The sequence below is a fragment of the Myxine glutinosa genome, chromosome 4 (assembly GCF_964187855.1).
Source record: "Myxine glutinosa chromosome 4, kmMyxGlut1.1, whole genome shotgun sequence".
Lineage (NCBI taxonomy): Eukaryota > Metazoa > Chordata > Myxini > Myxiniformes > Myxinidae > Myxine > Myxine glutinosa.
Window position 1 is genome coordinate 86,433,494 of NC_136264.1, and position 24,685 is coordinate 86,458,178.

The following is a 24,685-nucleotide window of genomic DNA, read 5'->3' on the forward strand; positions in this document are numbered from 1 at the left end:
CCTAAAAAATTAACTTTTCTCCACTACATTGCACAATATGCATCTTGTGTCAGGAACATCTCTTGATATATTTTTGCAGGACCTGAAGCCAAGCAATATCGTTGTGCGTTCGGACTGCACATTGAAGATCTTGGATTTTGGACTGGCTCGCACGGCTGGCACCAGCTTTATGATGACCCCTTACGTTGTGACTCGTTATTATCGGGCACCCGAGGTCATACTGGGAATGGGGTACACGGAAAACGGTGAGTGTGAAATGCCAAAGATCACCGACCTCTGTCTAAGACAACACACCACAGGTATTTTAAGGCCATTTTCCCTGCTAGAGCGGGGGTCAGCCTTGCGGGCCCCATGGCAATCTTCTCCATTTTGCCCTATTTTCTGCATCTCCCCTTGTTAACCCCCTAGCCCACATTTCTTCTTCCACCATCTTTAGCGAAGTCTTTCTCGGCCTTCCCCGTCCTCTACTTCTTTCTACATTCATTTCCATCACTCTTCTCAACCAGTCACTTTCATCCTTCCTCAACACATGACCAAACCATCTCAACCTGTTTCTCTTCACAGCATCAATCACAGGCTCTATTCCCATCATCTTTCGCCATTCATCATTTGTCTTCCTCTCTCTCAATGATACTCTGCACATCCATCGAACCATTCGCATTTCCACCCTTTCCAACCTTCGTTGCTGCTCTACGTTCATTACCCATGTCTCGCTCCCATAAATCATAACACTTCTCACACATGCAGCATACACCTTTCCCTTCAGCTTCAGCGACACTCTCCTCCTCATCAGCATGCCACTCAGTTCCCGAAACTTCTTCCATGCACATCTCACTCGAGCAACCGTTGCCGAGTCTGATACACCTTCTCCATTCAGCATGTCTCCGAGGTAGCAAAATGTTTTCACACCTTCCAGCTTCACGCCGTCTCCAAGATCCAACTCAACATTTCCTCCATCTGCAGCTCCCTCTGTGCACACCTTCCAGCTTCACCCCATCTCCAAGATCCAACTCAACATTTCCTCCATCTGCAGCTCCCTCTGTGCACACATTCCAGCTTCACCCCATCTCCAAGATCCAACTCAACATTTCTGACAAATTTCCATTTCTAAACATTTCTATTTCCTCCATTTTTCCTGTCTAACCAAATATCTAAGGTCACAACGTTTTTTTTTTCTTACTTACTGTCGTATTTTTAAATTTGTGATGAATTTGTGTAAACTGATTAGTGGGAGACAAAACAACACAACACACCAGGCATTTTAAGGCCATTTTCCCTGTAGAGTGGGGGTTAGTGGGGAGACAAAAATATTGGAAATGGTAAATGGGTGGGAAAGTTGATATAGCAATTTTGTAAATGTAAGTTGAGCTTGTACTACAAATATTCTTGCTGTACAGTTCCTCTTTTACCAGCGTGTGGTATTATTTTTAATAATTCATTTTTTCACCCAATTCAACCTCATGTCGACAGTTGATATATGGTCCGTTGGCTGCATCATGGGGGAGATGGTCCGCCACAAGATTCTCTTCCCTGGTCGTGACTGTATCTTTTCTGCCGAACATTCGCACTGTCAACTTTATCAGTGGGAGATCAACACACTGTGGAAGGAAAATATGATCTCCTGTGCAATGGAACAAAATAATGGTTGCCATCATGTTTGCAGCTGCCGAACACCTCCCATCGGGGTTTGAAACAAACCATGATCGAAGCACCTGCTTTGATGTCACTTTTGTATTTAGGATTCTGCTTTGTTTTGTTAATTGCTGTCGCAGCCTTTTATGTACCGGTACAATAATGTTTACCGACTCCTGTCGGAACCATTATTGTCCACAAAATTTGCCTTTGTCACAACCAAATTGGACTCAGTTATGTACACATGCATTATACAAAGAGGTGGAAAGAGGAAAACTCAGCACAATATATGCAAGACCATCAAGTCTTCCAGGATACATAAGTTATGAACATCGATACAGTGTTCTGGGCCCTGTGCTTTTTCTGGTCTTCATAAATGATCTCTCTGACTCTCTTGAAAATCCTCTCTATCTCTTTGCTGATAGATAGAGAGGGAATCACTCTGGATTTTTCGGGCCTACTCCTCAAATACGGTGCTTTGGTTGCTCACTCCTGTGGCTTCACTGGCTTCTTTACAATTTTCTCACTTGTATTGTAGTTGCGCTTCCCTTTCCAATGTTGATTTGAGTAGTTTTTCAAGCTATAATTCATCACTCTCGACAAGCCATCTCCATCATATTGGTAAACCACACAAAATCAAACAACACCTGATTGATAAACCACACAAACTCAAACACCACATTATTGATAAACCACACAAACTCAAACACCACATTATTGATAAACCACACAAAATCAAACACCACATTATTGATAAACCACACAAACTCAAACACCACATTATTGATAAACCACACAAAATCAAACACCACATTATTGATAAACCACACAAAATCAAACACCACATTATTGGTAAACCACACAAAATCAAACACCACCTTATTGATAAACCACACAAAATCAAACACCACATTATTGATAAACCACACAAAATCAAACACCACATTATTGATAAACCACACAAACTCAAACACCACATTATTGATAAACCACACAAAATCAAACACCACCTTATTGATAAACCACACAAAATCAAACACCACATTATTGATAAACCACACAAAATCAAACACCACATTATTGATAAACCACACAAACTCAAACACCACATTATTGATAAACCACACAAAATCAAACACCACATTATTGATAAACCACACAAAATCAAACACCACATTATTGATAAACCACACAAAATCAAACACCACATTATTGATAAACCACACAAACTCAAACACCACATTATTGATAAACCACACAAAATCAAACACCACCTTATTGATAAACCACACAAAATCAAACACCACATTATTGATAAATCACACAAAATCAAACACCACATTATTGATAAACCACACAAACTCAAACACCACATTATTGATAAACCACACAAAATCAAACACCACATTATTGATAAACCACACAAACTCAAACACCACATTATTGATAAACCACACAAAATCAAACACCACATTATTGATAAACCACACAAAATCAAACACCACATTATTGATAAACCACACAAAATCAAACACCACATTATTGGTAAACCACAGAAAATCAAACACCACATTATAGGTAAACCACACAAACTCAAACACCACCATATTGGTAAACCACACAAAATCAAACACCACATTATTGGTAAACCACACAAACTCAAACACCACCATATTGGTAAACCACACAAAATCAAACACCACATTATTGGTAAACCACACAAAATCAAACATCACATTATTGGTAAACCACACAAAATCAAACATCACCATATTGGTAAACCACACAAAATCAAACACCACATTATTGATAAACCACACAAAATCAAACACCACCTTATTGATAAACCACACAAAATCAAACACCACATTATTGATAAATCACACAAAATCAAACACCACATTATTGATAAACCACACAAACTCAAACACCACATTATTGATAAACCACACAAAATCAAACACCACATTATTGATAAACCACACAAACTCAAACACCACATTATTGATAAACCACACAAAATCAAACACCACATTATTGATAAACCACACAAAATCAAACACCACATTATTGATAAACCACACAAAATCAAACACCACATTATTGGTAAACCACAGAAAATCAAACACCACATTATAGGTAAACCACACAAACTCAAACACCACCATATTGGTAAACCACACAAAATCAAACACCACATTATTGGTAAACCACACAAACTCAAACACCACCATATTGGTAAACCACACAAAATCAAACACCACATTATTGGTAAACCACACAAAATCAAACATCACATTATTGGTAAACCACACAAAATCAAACATCACCATATTGGTAAACCACACAAAATCAAACACCACATTATTGGTAAACCACACAAACTCAAACACCACCATATTGGTAAACCACACAAAATCAAACATCACATTATTGGTAAACCACACAAAATCAAACACCACATTATTGGTAAACCACACAAAATCAAACACCATATTATTGATAAACCACACAAAATCAAACACCACATTATTGATAAACCACACAAAATCAAACAACACCTTATTGGTAAACCACACAAACTCAAACACCACATTATTGATAAACCACACAAAATCAAACACCACATTAATGGTAAACCACACAAAATCAAACACCACATTATTGGTAAACCACACAAACTCAAACACCACATCATTGGTAAACCACACAAAATCAAACACCACATTATTGGTAAACCACACAAAATCAAACACCACATTATTGGTAAACCACACAATCTCAAACACCACATTATTGGTAAACCACACAAAATCAAACACCACATTATTGATAAACCACACAAAATCAAACAACACCTTATTGGTAAACCACACAAACTCAAACACCACATTATTGGTAAACCACACAAAATCAAACACCACATTATTGATAAACCACACAAAATCAAACACCACATTATTGGTAAACCACACAAAATCAAACACCACATTATTGGTAAACCACACAAAATCAAACACCACATCATTGGTAAACCACACAAAATCAAACACCACATTATTGATAAACCACACAAAATCAAACACCACATTATTGGTAAACCACACAAAATCAAACAGCACATTATTGGTAAACCACACAAAAACAAACACCACATTATTGATAAACCACACAAAATCAAACACCACATTATTGGTAAACCACACAAAATCAAACACCACCATATTGGTAAACCACACAAAATCAAACACCACCATATCAGTAAACCACACAAACTCAAACACCACCATATCAGTAAACCACACAAAATCAAACACCACATTATTGGTAAACCACACAAAATCAAACAACACATTATTGGTAAACCACACAAAATCAAACACCACCTTATTAGTAAACCACACAAAATCAAACACCACATTATTGGTAAACTACACAAAATCAAACACCACCATATTTGTAAACCACACAAACTCAAACACCACCATATTTGTAAACCACACAAACTCAAACATCACCATATTGGTAAACCACACAAAATCAAACACCACATTATTGGTAAACCACACAATCTCAAACACCACATTATTGGTAAACCACACAAAATCAAACACCACATTATTGATAAACCACACAAAATCAAACAACACCTTATTGGTAAACCACACAAACTCAAACACCACATTATTGGTAAACCACACAAAATCAAACACCACATTATTGATAAACCACACAAAATCAAACACCACATTATTGGTAAACCACACAAAATCAAACACCACATTATTGGTAAACCACACAAAATCAAACACCACATCATTGGTAAACCACACAAAATCAAACACCACATTATTGATAAACCACACAAAATCAAACACCACATTATTGGTAAACCACACAAAATCAAACAGCACATTATTGGTAAACCACACAAAAACAAACACCACATTATTGATAAACCACACAAAATCAAACACCACATTATTGGTAAACCACACAAAATCAAACACCACCATATTGGTAAACCACACAAAATCAAACACCACCATATCAGTAAACCACACAAACTCAAACACCACCATATCAGTAAACCACACAAAATCAAACACCACATTATTGGTAAACCACACAAAATCAAACACCACCTTATTAGTAAACCACACAAAATCAAACACCACATTATTGGTAAACTACACAAAATCAAACACCACCATATTTGTAAACCACACAAACTCAAACACCACCATATTTGTAAACCACACAAACTCAAACATCACCATATTGGTAAACCACACAAAATCAAACACCACCATATTGGTGAACCACACAAACTCAAACATCACCATATTGGTAAACCACACAAAATCAAACACCACCATATTGGTGAACCACACAAACTCAAACATCACCATATTGGTAAACCACACAAAATCAAACACCACCATGTTGGTAAACCACATAAAATCAAACATCACCATATTGGTAAACCACACAAAATCAAACACCACCATATTGGTAAACCACACAAAATCAAACACCACATTGTTGGTAAACCACACAAAATCAAACACCACATTATTGGTAAACCACACAAACTCAAACACCACCATATTGATAAACCACACAAAATCAAACACCACCATATTGGTGAACCACACAAACTCAAACATCACCATATTGGTAAACCACATAAAATCAAACATCACCATATTGGTAAACCACACAAAATCAAACACCACATTGTTGGTAAACCACACAAAATCAAACACCACATTATTGGTAAACCACACAAAATCAAACACCACATTATTGGTAAACCACACAAACTCAAACACCACATTATTGATAAACCACACAAAATCATACACCACATTATTGGTAAACCACACAAACTCAAACACCACATTATTGATAAATGACACAAAATCAAACACCACCATATTGACAAACCACACAAACTCAAACACCACCATTTTGATAAACCACACAAAATCATACACCACCATATTGGTGAACCACACAAACTCAAACATCACCATATTGGTAAACCACACAAAATCAAACACCACCATATTGGTGAACCACACAAACTCAAACATCACCATATTGGTAAACCACACAAAATCAAACATCACCATGTTGGTAAACCACATAAAATCAAACATCACCAAATTGGTAAACCACACAAAATCAAACACCACCATATTGGTGAACCACACAAACTCAAATATCACCATATTGTTAAACCACATAAAATCAAACATCACCATATTGGTAAACCACACAAAATCAAACACCACATTGTTGGTAAACCACACAAAATCAAACACCACATTATTGGTAAACCACACAAAATCAAACACCACATTATTGGTAAACCACACAAACTCAAACACCACATTATTGATAAACCACACAAAATCATACACCACATTATTGGTAAACCACACAAACTCAAACACCACCATATTGATAAACCACACAAAATCAAACACCACATTGTTGATAAACGACACAAAATCAAACACCACCATATTGACAAACCACACAAACTCAAACCCCACCATTTTGATAAACCACACAAAATCATACACCACATTATTGGTAAACCACACAAAATCAAACATCACCATATTGATAAACCACACAAACTCAAACACCACCATATTGATAAACCACACAAAATCAAACACCACATTATTGATAAACCACACAAAATCAAACACCACATTATTGATAAACCACACAAAATCAAACACCACATTATTGGTAAACCACACAAACTCAAACATCACCATATTGATAAACCACACAAAATCAAACACCACCTTATTGGTAAATCACACAAACTCAAACATCACCATTTTGGTAAACCACACAAATTCAAACACCACATTATTGATAAACCACACAAAATCAAACAGCACATTATTGGTAAACAACACAAACACAAACACCACCATGTTGATAAACCACACAAACTCAAACACCACCATATTGGTAAACCACACAAACTCAAACCCCACCTTATTGGTAAACCACACAAAATCAAACACCACCTTATTGGTAAACCACACAAAATCAAACACCACCATATTGATAAACAACACAAACACAAACACCACCATATTGATAAACCACACAAAATCAAACACCACATTATTGGTAAACCACACAAAATCAAACACCACCTTATTGGTAAACCACACAAACTCAAACACCACCATATTGGTAAACCACACAAAATCAAACATCACCATATTGGTAAACCACACAAAATCAAACACCACCTTATTGGTAAACCACACAAACTCAATCACCACATTATTGATAAACCACACAAACTCAAACACCACCATATTGGTAAACCACACAAAATCAAACACCACATTATTGGTAAACCACCCAAAATCAAACACCACATTATTGGTAAACCACACAAAATCAAAGACCACCATATTGGTAAACCACACAAAATCAAACACCACCATATTGGTAAACCACACAAAATCAAACACCACATTGTTGGTAAACCACACAAAATCAAACACCACATTATTGGTAAACCACACAAACTCAAACACCACCATATTGATAAACCACACAAAATCAAACACCACCATATTGGTGAACCACACAAACTCAAACATCACCATATTGGTAAACCACATAAAATCAAACATCACCATATTGGTAAACCACACAAAATCAAACACCACATTGTTGGTAAACCACACAAAATCAAACACCACATTATTGGTAAACCACACAAAATCAAACACCACATTATTGGTAAACCACACAAACTCAAACACCACATTATTGATAAACCACACAAAATCATACACCACATTATTGGTAAACCACACAAACTCAAACACCACATTATTGATAAACGACACAAAATCAAACACCACCATATTGACAAACCACACAAACTCAAACACCACCATTTTGATAAACCACACAAAATCATACACCACCATATTGGTGAACCACACAAACTCAAACATCACCATATTGGTAAACCACACAAAATCAAACACCACCATATTGGTGAACCACACAAACTCAAACATCACCATATTGGTAAACCACACAAAATCAAACACCACCATGTTGGTAAACCACATAAAATCAAACATCACCATATTGGTAAACCACACAAAATCAAACACCACCATATTGGTGAACCACACAAACTCAAATATCACCATATTGGTAAACCACATAAAATCAAACATCACCATATTGGTAAACCACACAAAATCAAACACCACATTGTTGGTAAACCACACAAAATCAAACACCACGTTATTGGTAAACCACACAAAATCAAACACCACATTATTGGTAAACCACACAAACTCAAACACCACATTATTGATAAACCACACAAAATCATACACCACATTATTGGTAAACCACACAAACTCAAACACCACCATATTGATAAACCACACAAAATCAAACACCACATTATTGATAAACGACACAAAATCAAACACCACCATATTGACAAACCACACAAACTCAAACCCCACCATTTTGATAAACCACACAAAATCATACACCACATTATTGGTAAACCACACAAAATCAAACATCACCATATTGATAAACCACACAAACTCAAACACCACCATATTGATAAACCACACAAAATCAAACACCACATTATTGATAAACCACACAAAATCAAACACCACATTATTGATAAACCACACAAAATCAAACACCACATTATTGATAAACCACACAAAATCAAACACCACATTATTGATAAACCACACAAAATCAAACACCACATTATTGGTAAACCACACAAATTCAAACACCACATTATTGATAAACCACACAAAATCAAACACCACATTATTGGTAAACAACACAAACACAAACACCACCATGTTGATAAACCACACAAACTCAAACACCACCATATTGGTAAACCACACAAACTCAAACCCCACCTTATTGGTAAACCACACAAAATCAAACACCACCTTATTGGTAAACCACACAAAATCAAACACCACCATATTGATAAACAACACAAACACAAACACCACCATATTGATAAACCACACAAACTCAAACACCACCATATTGGTAAACCACACAAACTCAAACCCCACCTTATTGGTAAACCACACAAAATCAAACACCACCTTTTTGGTAAACCACACAAAATCAAACACCACATTATTGATAAACCACACAAAATCAAACACCACCATATTGGTAAACCACACAAACCCAAACACCACCATATCGGTAAACCACACAAAATCAAACACCACATTATTGGTAAACCACACAAAATCAAACACCACCTTATTGGTAAACCACACAAACTCAAACACCACCATATTGGTAAACCACACAAAATCAAACATCACCATATTGGTAAACCACACAAAATCAAACACCACCTTATTGGTAAACCACACAAACTCAATCACCACATTATTGATAAACCACACAAACTCAAACACCACCATATTGGTAAACCACACAAAATCAAACACCACATTATTGGTAAACCACCCAAAATCAAACACCATATTATTGGTAAACCACACAAAATCAAACACCATATTATTGATAAACCACACAAAATCAAACACCACATTATTGATAAACCACACAAAATCAAACAACACCTTCTTGGTAAACCACACAAACTCAAACACCACATTATTGGTAAACCACACAAAATCAAACACCACATTAATGGTAAACCACACAAAATCAAACACCACATTATTGGTAAACCACACAAACTCAAACACCACATCATTGGTAAACCACACAAAATCAAACACCACATTATTGGTAAACCAAACAAAATCAAACACCACATTATTGGTAAACCACACAATCTCAAACACCACATTATTGGTAAACCACACAAAATCAAACACCACATTATTGATAAACCACACAAAATCAAACAACACCTTATTGGTAAACCACACAAACTCAAACACCACATTATTGGTAAACCACACAAAATCAAACACCACATTATTGATAAACCACACAAAATCAAACACCACATTATTGGTAAACCACACAAAATCAAACACCACATTATTGGTAAACCACACAAAATCAAACACCACATCATTGGTAAACCACACAAAATCAAACACCACATTATTGATAAACCACACAAAATCAAACACCACATTATTGGTAAACCACACAAAATCAAACAGCACATTATTGGTAAACCACACAAAAACAAACACCACATTATTGATAAACCACACAAAATCAAACACCACATTATTGGTAAACCACACAAAATCAAACACCACCATATTGGTAAACCACACAAAATCAAACACCACCATATCAGTAAACCACACAAACTCAAACACCACCATATCAGTAAACCACACAAAATCAAACACCACATTATTGGTAAACCACACAAAATCAAACACCACATTATTGGTAAACCACACAAAATCAAACACCACCTTATTAGTAAACCACACAAAATCAAACACCACATTATTGGTAAACGACACAAAATCAAACACCACCATATTTGTAAACCACACAAACTCAAACATCACCATATTGGTAAACCACACAAAATCAAACACCACCATATTGGTGAACCACACAAACTCAAACATCACCATATTGGTAAACCACACAAAATCAAACACCACCATATTGGTGAACCACACAAACTCAAACATCACCATATTGGTAAACCACACAAAATCAAACACCACCATGTTGGTAAACCACATAAAATCAAACATCACCATATTGGTAAACCACACAAAATCAAACACCACCATATTGGTAAACCACACAAAAGCAAACATCACCATATTGGTAAACCACACAATCTCAAACACCACCTTATTGATAAACCACGCAACATCAAACACCACCTCATTAGTAAACCACACAAAATCAAACACCACATTGTTGGTAAACCACACAAAATCAAACACCACATTATTGGTAAACCACACAAACTCAAACACCACCATATTGATAAACCACACAAAATCAAACACCACCATATTGGTGAACCACACAAACTCAAACATCACCATATTGGCAAACCACATAAAATCAAACATCACCATGTTGGTAAACCACACAAAATTAAACACCACATTGTTGGTAAACCACACAAAATCAAACACCACATTATTGGTAAACCACACAAAATCAAACACCACATTATTGGTAAACCACACAAACTCAAACACCACATTATTGATAAACCACACAAAATCATACACCACATTATTGGTAAACCACACAAACTCAAACACCACATTATTGATAAACGACACAAAATCAAACACCACCATATTGACAAACCACACAAACTCAAACACCACCATTTTGATAAACCACACAAAATCATACACCACCATATTGGTGAACCACACAAACTCAAACATCACCATATTGGTAAACCACACAAAATCAAACACCACCATATTGGTGAACCACACAAACTCAAACATCACCATATTGGTAAACCACACAAAATCAAACACCACCATGTTGGTAAACCACATAAAATCAAACATCACCATATTGGTAAACCACACAAAATCAAACACCACCATATTGGTGAACCACACAAACTCAAATATCACCATATTGGTAAACCACATAAAATCAAACATCACCATATTGGTAAACCACACAAAATCAAACACCACATTGTTGGTAAACCACACAAAATCAAACACCACATTATTGGTAAACCACACAAAATCAAACACCACATTATTGGTAAACCACACAAACTCAAACACCACATTATTGATAAACCACACAAAATCATACACCACATTATTGGTAAACCACACAAACTCAAACACCACATTATTGATAAACGACACAAAATCAAACACCACCATATTTACAAACCACACAAACTCAAACACCACCATTTTGATAAACCACACAAAATCATACACCACCATATTGGTGAACCACACAAACTCAAACATCACCATATTGGTAAACCACACAAAATCAAACACCACCATATTGGTGAACCACACAAACTCAAACATCACCATATTGGTAAACCACACAAAATCAAACACCACCATGTTGGTAAACCACATAAAATCAAACATCACCATATTGGTAAACCACACAAAATCAAACACCACCATATTGGTGAACCACACAAACTCAAATATCACCATATTGGTAAACCACATAAAATCAAACATCACCATATTGGTAAACCACACAAAATCAAACACCACATTGTTGGTAAACCACACAAAATCAAACACCACATTATTGGTAAACCACACAAAATCAAACACCACATTATTGGTAAACCACACAAACTCAAACACCACATTATTGATAAACCACACAAAATCATACACCACATTATTGGTAAACCACACAAACTCAAACACCACCATATTGATAAACCACACAAAATCAAACACCACATTATTGATAAACGACACAAAATCAAACACCACCATATTGACAAACCACACAAACTCAAACACCACCATTTTGATAAACTACACAAAATCATACACCACATTATTGGTAAACCACACAAAATCAAACATCACCATATTGATAAACCACACAAACTCAAACACCACCATATTGATAAACCAAACAAAATCAAACACCACATTATTGATAAACCACACAAAATCAAACACCACATTATTGATAAACCACACAAAATCAAACACCACATTATTGGTAAACCACACAAACTCAAACATCACCATATTGATAAACCACACAAAATCAAACACCACCTTATTGGTAAATCACACAAACTCAAACATCACCATTTTGGTAAACCACACAAATTCAAACACCACATTATTGATAAACCACACAAAATCAAACACCACATTATTGGTAAACAACACAAACACAAACACCACCATGTTGATAAACCACACAAACTCAAACACCACCATATTGGTAAACCACACAAACTCAAACCCCACCTTATTGGTAAACCACACAAAATCAAACACCACCTTATTGGTAAACCACACAAAATCAAACACCACCATATTGATAAACAACACAAACACAAACACCACCATATTGATAAACCACACAAACTCAAACACCACCATATTGGTAAACCACACAAACTCAAACCCCACCTTATTGGTAAACCACACAAAATCAAACACCACCTTTTTGGTAAACCACACAAAATCAAACACCACATTATTGATAAACCACACAAAATCAAACACCACCATATTGGTAAACCACACAAACCCAAACACCACCATATCGGTAAACCACACAAAATCAAACACTACATTATTGGTAAACCACACAAAATCAAACACCACCTTATTGGTAAACCACACAAACTCAAACACCACCATATTGGTAAACCACACAAAATCAAACATCACCATATTGGTAAACCACACAAAATCAAACACCACCTTATTGGTAAACCACACAAACTCAATCACCACATTATTGATAAACCACACAAACTCAAACACCACCATATTGGTAAACCACACAAAATCAAACACCACATTATTGGTAAACCACACAAAATCAAACACCACATTATTGGTAAACCACACAAAATCAAACACCATATTATTGATAAACCACACAAAATCAAACACCACATTATTGATAAACCACACAAAATCAAACAACACCTTATTGGTAAACCACACAAACTCAAACACCACATTATTGGTAAACCACACAAAATCAAACACCACATTAATGGTAAACCACACAAAATCAAACACCACATTATTGGTAAACCACACAAACTCAAACACCACATCATTGGTAAACCACACAAAATCAAACACCACATTATTGGTAAACCACACAAAATCAAACACCACATTATTGGTAAACCACACAATCTCAAACACCACATTATTGGTAAACCACACAAAATCAAACACCACATTATTGATAAACCACACAAAATCAAACAACACCTTATTGGTAAACCACACAAACTCAAACACCACATTATTGGTAAACCACACAAAATCAAACACCACATTATTGATAAACCACACAAAATCAAACACCACATTATTGGTAAACCACACAAAATCAAACACCACATTATTGGTAAACCACACAAAATCAAACACCACATCATTGGTAAACCACACAAAATCAAACACCACATTATTGATAAACCACACAAAATCAAACACCACATTATTGGTAAACCACACAAAATCAAACAGCACATTATTGGTAAACCACACAAAAACAAACACCACATTATTGATAAACCACACAAAATCAAACACCACATTATTGGTAAATCACACAAAATCAAACACCACCATATTGGTAAACCACACAAAATCAAACACCACCATATCAGTAAACCACACAAACTCAAACACCACCATATCAGTAAACCACACAAAATCAAACACCACATTATTGGTAAACCACACAAAATCAAACACCACATTATTGGTAAACTACACAAAATCAAACACCACCATATTTGTAAACCACACAAACTCAAACATCACCATATTGGTAAACCACACAAAATCAAACACCACCATATTGGTGACCCACACAAACTCAAACATCACCATATTGGTAAACCACACAAAATCAAACACCACCATATTGGTGAACCACACAAACTCAAACATCACCATATTGGTAAACCACACAAAATCAAACACCACCATGTTGGTAAACCACATAAAATCAAACATCACCATATTGGTAAACCACACAAACTCAAACACCACCATATTGGTAAACCACACAAAAGCAAACATCACCATATTGGTAAACCACACAAACTCAAACATCACCATATTGGTAAACCACATAAAATCAAACATCACCATATTGGTAAACCACACAAAATCAAACACCACATTGTTGGTAAACCACACAAAATCAAACACCACATTATTGGTAAACCACACAAAATCAAACACCACATTATTGGTAAACCACACAAACTCAAACACCACATTATTGATAAACCACACAAAATCATACACCACATTATTGGTAAACCACACAAACTCAAACACCACATTATTGATAAACGACACAAAATCAAACACCACCATATTGACAAACCACACAAACTCAAACACCACCATTTTTATAAACCACACAAAATCATACACCACCATATTCGTGAACCACACAAACTCAAACATCACCATATTGGTAAACCACACAAAATCAAACACCACCATATTGGTGAACCACACAAACTCAAACATCACCATATTGGTAAACCACACAAAATCAAACACCACCATGTTGGTAAACCACATAAAATCAAACATCACCATATTGGTAAACCACACAAAATCAAACACCACCATATTGGTGAACCACACAAACTCAAATATCACCATATTGGTAAACCACATAAAATCAAACATCACCATATTGGTAAACCACACAAAATCAAACACCACATTGTTGGTAAACCACACAAAATCAAACACCACATTATTGGTAAACCACACAAAATCAAACACCACATTATTGGTAAACCACACAAACTCAAACACCACATTATTGATAAACCACACAAAATCATACACCACATTATTGGTAAACCACACAAACTCAAACACCACCATATTGATAAACCACACAAAATCAAACACCACATTATTGATAAACGACACAAAATCAAACACCCCCATATTGACAAACCACACAAACTCAAACACCACCATTTTGATAAACCACACAAAATCATACACCACATTATTGGTAAACCACACAAAATCAAACATCACCATATTGATAAACCACACAAACTCAAACACCACCATATTGATAAACCACACAAAATCAAATACCACATTATTGATAAACCACACAAAATCAAACACCACATTATTGATAAACCACACAAAATCAAACACCACATTATTGGTAAACCACACAAACTCAAACATCACCATATTGATAAACCACACAAAATCAAACACCACCTTATTCGTAAACCACACAAACTCAAACATCACCATTTTGGTAAACCACACAAATTCAAACACCACATTATTGATAAACCACACAAAATCAAACACCACATTATTGGTAAACAACACAAACTCAAACACTACCATATTGGTAAACCACACAAAATCAAACCCCACCTTATTGGTAAACCACACAAAATCAAACACCACCTTATTGGTAAACCACACAAAATCAAACACCACCATATTGATAAACAACACAAACACAAACACCACCATATTGATAAACCACACAAACTCAAACACCACCATATTGGTAAACCACACAAACTCAAACCCCACATTATTGGTAAACCACACAAAATCAAACACCACCTTATTGGTAAACCACACAAAATCAAACACCACATTATTGATAAACCACACAAAATCAAACACCACCATATTGGTAAACCACACAATCCCAAACACCACCATATCGGTAAACCACACAAAATCAAACACCACATTATTGGTAAACCACACAAAATCAAACACCACCTTATTGGTAAACCACACAAACTCAAACACCACCATATTGGTAAACCACACAAAATCAAACATCACCATATTGGTAAACCACACAAAATCAAACACCACCTTATTGGTAAACCACACAAACTCAATCACCACATTATTGGTAAACCACACAAAATCAAACACCACATTAATGGTAAACCACACAAAATCAAACACCACATTATTGGTAAACCACACAAAATCAAACACCACATTATTGGTAAACCACACAAACTCAAACACCACATTATTGGTAAACCACATCAAATCAAACACCACATTTTTGGTAAACCACACAAAATCAAACACCACATTAATGGTAAACCACACAAAATCAAACACCACATTATTGGTAAACCACACAAACTCAAACACCACATTATTGGTAAACCACACAAACTCAAACATCACCATATTGGTAAACCACACAAAATCAAACACCACCTTATTGGTAAACCACACAAAATCAAACACCACATTATTGGTAAACCACACAAACTCAAACACCACATTGTTGGTAAACCACACAAAATCAAACACCACATTATTGATAAACCACACAAAATCAAACAACACCTTATTGGTAAACCACACAAACTCAAACACCACATTATTGGTAAACCACACAAAATCAAACACCACATTGTTGGTAAACCACACAAAATCAAACACCACATTATCAGGAAACCACACAAAATCAAACACCACATTATTGGTAAACCACACAAACTCAAACACCACATTATTGGTAAACCACACAAAATCAAACACCACATTATTGGTAAACCACACAAACTCAAACACCACATTATTGGTAAACCACACAAAATCAAACACCACATTATTGGTAAACCACACAAAATCAAACACCACATTATTGGTAAACCACACAAAATCAAACATCACCATATTGGTAAACCACACAAACTCAAACACCACCATATTGGTAAACCACACAAAATCAAACACCACATTATTGGTAAACCACATGAAATCAAACACCACCATATTGATAAACCACACAAAATCAAACACCACATTATTGATAAACCACACAAAATCAAACAACACCTTATTGGTAAACCACACAAACTCAAACACCACATTATTGGTAAACCACACAAAATCAAACACCACATTAATGGTAAACCACACAAAATCAAACACCACATTATTGGTAAACCACACAAACTCAAACACCACATCATTGGTAAACCACACAAAATCAAACACCACATTATTGGTAAACCACACAAAATCAAACACCACATTATTGGTAAACCACACAATCTCAAACACCACATTATTGGTAAACCACACAAAATCAAACACCACATTATTGATAAACCACACAAAATCAAACAACACCTTATTGGTAAACCACACAAACTCAAACACCACATTATTGGTAAACCACACAAAATCAAACACCACATTATTGATAAACCACACAAAATCAAACACCACATTATTGGTAAACCACACAAAATCAAACACCACATTATTGGTAAACCACACAAAATCAAACACCACATCATTGGTAAACCACACAAAATCAAACACCACATTATTGATAAACCACACAAAATCAAACACCACATTATTGGTAAACCACACAAAATCAAACAGCACATTATTGGTAAACCACACAAAAACAAACACCACATTATTGATAAACCACACAAAATCAAACACCACATTATTGGTAAACCACACAAAATCAAACACCACCATATTGGTAAACCACACAAAATCAAACACCACCATATCAGTAAACCACACAAACTCAAACACCACCATATCAGTAAACCACACAAAATCAAACACCACATTATTGGTAAACCACACAAAATCAAACACCACATTATTGGTAAACCACACAAAATCAAACACCACCTTATTAGTAAACCACACAAAATCAAACACCACATTATTGGTAAACGACACAAAATCAAACACCACCATATTTGTAAACCACACAAACTCAAACATCACCATATTGGTAAACCACACAAAATCAAACACCACCATATTGGTGAACCACACAAACTCAAACATCACCATATTGGTAAACCACACAAAATCAAACACCACCATATTGGTGAACCACACAAACTCAAACATCACCATATTGGTAAACCACACAAAATCAAACACCACCATGTTGGTAAACCACATAAAATCAAACATCACCATATTGGTAAACCACACAAAATCAAACACCACCATATTGGTAAACCACACAAAAGCAAACATCACCATATTGGTAAACCACACAATCTCAAACACCACCTTATTGATAAACCACGCAACATCAAACACCACCTCATTAGTAAACCACACAAAATCAAACACCACATTGTTGGTAAACCACACAAAATCAAACACCACATTATTGGTAAACCACACAAACTCAAACACCACCATATTGATAAACCACACAAAATCAAACACCACCATATTGGTGAACCACACAAACTCAAACATCACCATATTGGCAAACCACATAAAATCAAACATCACCATGTTGGTAAACCACACAAAATTAAACACCACATTGTTGGTAAACCACACAAAATCAAACACCACATTATTGGTAAACCACACAAAATCAAACACCACATTATTGGTAAACCACACAAACTCAAACACCACATTATTGATAAACCACACAAAATCATACACCACATTATTGGTAAACCACACAAACTCAAACACCACATTATTGATAAACGACACAAAATCAAACACCACCATATTGACAAACCACACAAACTCAAACACCACCATTTTGATAAACCACACAAAATCATACACCACCATATTGGTGAACCACACAAACTCAAACATCACCATATTGGTAAACCACACAAAATCAAACACCACCATATTGGTGAACCACACAAACTCAAACATCACCATATTGGTAAACCACACAAAATCAAACACCACCATGTTGGTAAACCACATAAAATCAAACATCACCATATTGGTAAACCACACAAAATCAAACACCACCATATTGGTGAACCACACAAACTCAAATATCACCATATTGGTAAACCACATAAAATCAAACATCACCATATTGGTAAACCACACAAAATCAAACACCACATTGTTGGTAAACCACACAAAATCAAACACCACATTATTGGTAAACCACACAAAATCAAACACCACATTATTGGTAAACCACACAAACTCAAACACCACATTATTGATAAACCACACAAAATCATACACCACATTATTGGTAAACCACACAAACTCAAACACCACCATATTGATAAACCACACAAAATCAAACACCACATTATTGATAAACGACACAAAATCAAACACCACCATATTGACAAACCACACAAACTCAAACACCACCATTTTGATAAACTACACAAAATCATACACCACATTATTGGTAAACCACACAAAATCAAACATCACCATATTGATAAACCACACAAACTCAAACACCACCATATTGATAAACCAAACAAAATCAAACACCACATTATTGATAAACCACACAAAATCAAACACCACATTATTGATAAACCACACAAAATCAAACACCACATTATTGGTAAACCACACAAACTCAAACATCACCATATTGATAAACCACACAAAATCAAACACCACCTTATTGGTAAATCACACAAACTCAAACATCACCATTTTGGTAAACCACACAAATTCAAACACCACATTATTGATAAACCACACAAAATCAAACACCACATTATTGGTAAACAACACAAACACAAACACCACCATGTTGATAAACCACACAAACTCAAACACCACCATATTGGTAAACCACACAAACTCAAACCCCACCTTATTGGTAAACCACACAAAATCAAACACCACCTTATTGGTAAACCACACAAAATCAAACACCACCATATTGATAAACAACACAAACACAAACACCACCATATTGATAAACCACACAAACTCAAACACCACCATATTGGTAAACCACACAAACTCAAACCCCACCTTATTGGTAAACCACACAAAATCAAACACCACCTTTTTGGTAAACCACACAAAATCAAACACCACATTATTGATAAACCACACAAAATCAAACACCACCATATTGGTAAACCACACAAACCCAAACACCACCATATCGGTAAACCACACAAAATCAAACACTACATTATTGGTAAACCACACAAAATCAAACACCACCTTATTGGTAAACCACACAAACTCAAACACCACCATATTGGTAAACCACACAAAATCAAACATCACCATATTGGTAAACCACACAAAATCAAACACCACCTTATTGGTAAACCACACAAACTCAATCACCACATTATTGATAAACCACACAAACTCAAACACCACCATATTGGTAAACCACACAAAATCAAACACCACATTATTGGTAAACCACACAAAATCAAACACCACATTATTGGTAAACCACACAAAATCAAACACCATATTATTGATAAACCACACAAAATCAAACACCACATTATTGATAAACCACACAAAATCAAACAACACCTTATTGGTAAACCACACAAACTCAAACACCACATTATTGGTAAACCACACAAAATCAAACACCACATTAATGGTAAACCACACAAAATCAAACACCACATTATTGGTAAACCACACAAACTCAAACACCACATCATTGGTAAACCACACAAAATCAAACACCACATTATTGGTAAACCACACAAAATCAAACACCACATTATTGGTAAACCACACAATCTCAAACACCACATTATTGGTAAACCACACAAAATCAAACACCACATTATTGATAAACCACACAAAATCAAACAACACCTTATTGGTAAACCACACAAACTCAAACACCACATTATTGGTAAACCACACAAAATCAAACACCACATTATTGATAAACCACACAAAATCAAACACCACATTATTGGTAAACCACACAAAATCAAACACCACATTATTGGTAAACCACACAAAATCAAACACCACATCATTGGTAAACCACACAAAATCAAACACCACATTATTGATAAACCACACAAAATCAAACACCACATTATTGGTAAACCACACAAAATCAAACAGCACATTATTGGTAAACCACACAAAAACAAACACCACATTATTGATAAACCACACAAAATCAAACACCACATTATTGGTAAATCACACAAAATCAAACACCACCATATTGGTAAACCACACAAAATCAAACACCACCATATCAGTAAACCACACAAACTCAAACACCACCATATCAGTAAACCACACAAAATCAAACACCACATTATTGGTAAACCACACAAAATCAAACACCACATTATTGGTAAACTACACAAAATCAAACACCACCATATTTGTAAACCACACAAACTCAAACATCACCATATTGGTAAACCACACAAAATCAAACACCACCATATTGGTGACCCACACAAACTCAAACATCACCATATTGGTAAACCACACAAAATCAAACACCACCATATTGGTGAACCACACAAACTCAAACATCACCATATTGGTAAACCACACAAAATCAAACACCACCATGTTGGTAAACCACATAAAATCAAACATCACCATATTGGTAAACCACACAAACTCAAACACCACCATATTGGTAAACCACACAAAAGCAAACATCACCATATTGGTAAACCACACAAACTCAAACATCACCATATTGGTAAACCACATAAAATCAAACATCACCATATTGGTAAACCACACAAAATCAAACACCACATTGTTGGTAAACCACACAAAATCAAACACCACATTATTGGTAAACCACACAAAATCAAACACCACATTATTGGTAAACCACACAAACTCAAACACCACATTATTGATAAACCACACAAAATCATACACCACATTATTGGTAAACCACACAAACTCAAACACCACATTATTGATAAACGACACAAAATCAAACACCACCATATTGACAAACCACACAAACTCAAACACCACCATTTTTATAAACCACACAAAATCATACACCACCATATTCGTGAACCACACAAACTCAAACATCACCATTTTGGTAAACCACACAAATTCAAACACCACATTATTGATAAACCACACAAAATCAAACACCACATTATTGGTAAACAACACAAACACAAACACCACCATGTTGATAAACCACACAAACTCAAACACCACCATATTGGTAAACCACACAAACTCAAACCCCACCTTATTGGTAAACCACACAAAATCAAACACCACCTTATTGGTAAACCACACAAAATCAAACACCACCATATTGATAAACAACACAAACACAAACACCACCATATTGATAAACCACACAAACTCAAACACCACCATATTGGTAAACCACACAAACTCAAACCCCACCTTATTGGTAAACCACACAAAATCAAACACCACCTTTTTGGTAAACCACACAAAATCAAACACCACATTATTGATAAACCACACAAAATCAAACACCACCATATTGGTAAACCACACAAACCCAAACACCACCATATCGGTAAACCACACAAAATCAAACACTACATTATTGGTAAACCACACAAAATCAAACACCACCTTATTGGTAAACCACACAAACTCAAACACCACCATATTGGTAAACCACACAAAATCAAACATCACCATATTGGTAAACCACACAAAATCAAACACCACCTTATTGGTAAACCACACAAACTCAATCACCACATTATTGATAAACCACACAAACTCAAACACCACCATATTGGTAAACCACACAAAATCAAACACCACATTATTGGTAAACCACACAAAATCAAACACCACATTATTGGTAAACCACACAAAATCAAACACCATATTATTGATAAACCACACAAAATCAAACACCACATTATTGATAAACCACACAAAATCAAACAACACCTTATTGGTAAACCACACAAACTCAAACACCACATTATTGGTAAACCACACAAAATCAAACACCACATTAATGGTAAACCACACAAAATCAAACACCACATTATTGGTAAACCACACAAACTCAAACACCACATCATTGGTAAACCACACAAAATCAAACACCACATTATTGGTAAACCACACAAAATCAAACACCACATTATTGGTAAACCACACAATCTCAAACACCACATTATTGGTAAACCACACAAAATCAAACACCACATTATTGATAAACCACACAAAATCAAACAACACCTTATTGGTAAACCACACAAACTCAAACACCACATTATTGGTAAACCACACAAAATCAAACACCACATTATTGATAAACCACACAAAATCAAACACCACATTATTGGTAAACCACACAAAATCAAACACCACATTATTGGTAAACCACACAAAATCAAACACCACATCATTGGTAAACCACACAAAATCAAACACCACATTATTGATAAACCACACAAAATCAAACACCACATTATTGGTAAACCACACAAAATCAAACAGCACATTATTGGTAAACCACACAAAAACAAACACCA

The 24,685-nt window shown here is 35.4% G+C and overlaps 1 protein-coding gene across 2 annotated transcripts in view; it reads left to right on the top strand.

The window, feature by feature from the left end:
- Nucleotides 1-64: 64 nt before the first annotated feature.
- The window catches only part of LOC137424952 (mitogen-activated protein kinase 8-like), a 95,544-nt gene continuing 70,923 nt past the window's right edge, over nucleotides 65-24,685 (top strand). Inside the window, exons 1-2 of one of the 2 annotated variants that reach the window (XM_078776113.1) lie at nucleotides 65-245; nucleotides 1,471-1,542. In XM_078776113.1, the coding sequence (XP_078632239.1) occupies nucleotides 170-245; nucleotides 1,471-1,542 (148 nt within the window). In that variant the 5' untranslated portion in view covers nucleotides 65-169. The remainder of the gene's footprint in view (nucleotides 246-1,470; nucleotides 1,543-24,685) is intronic. The other variant, XM_078776112.1, reaches the window with a different exon arrangement.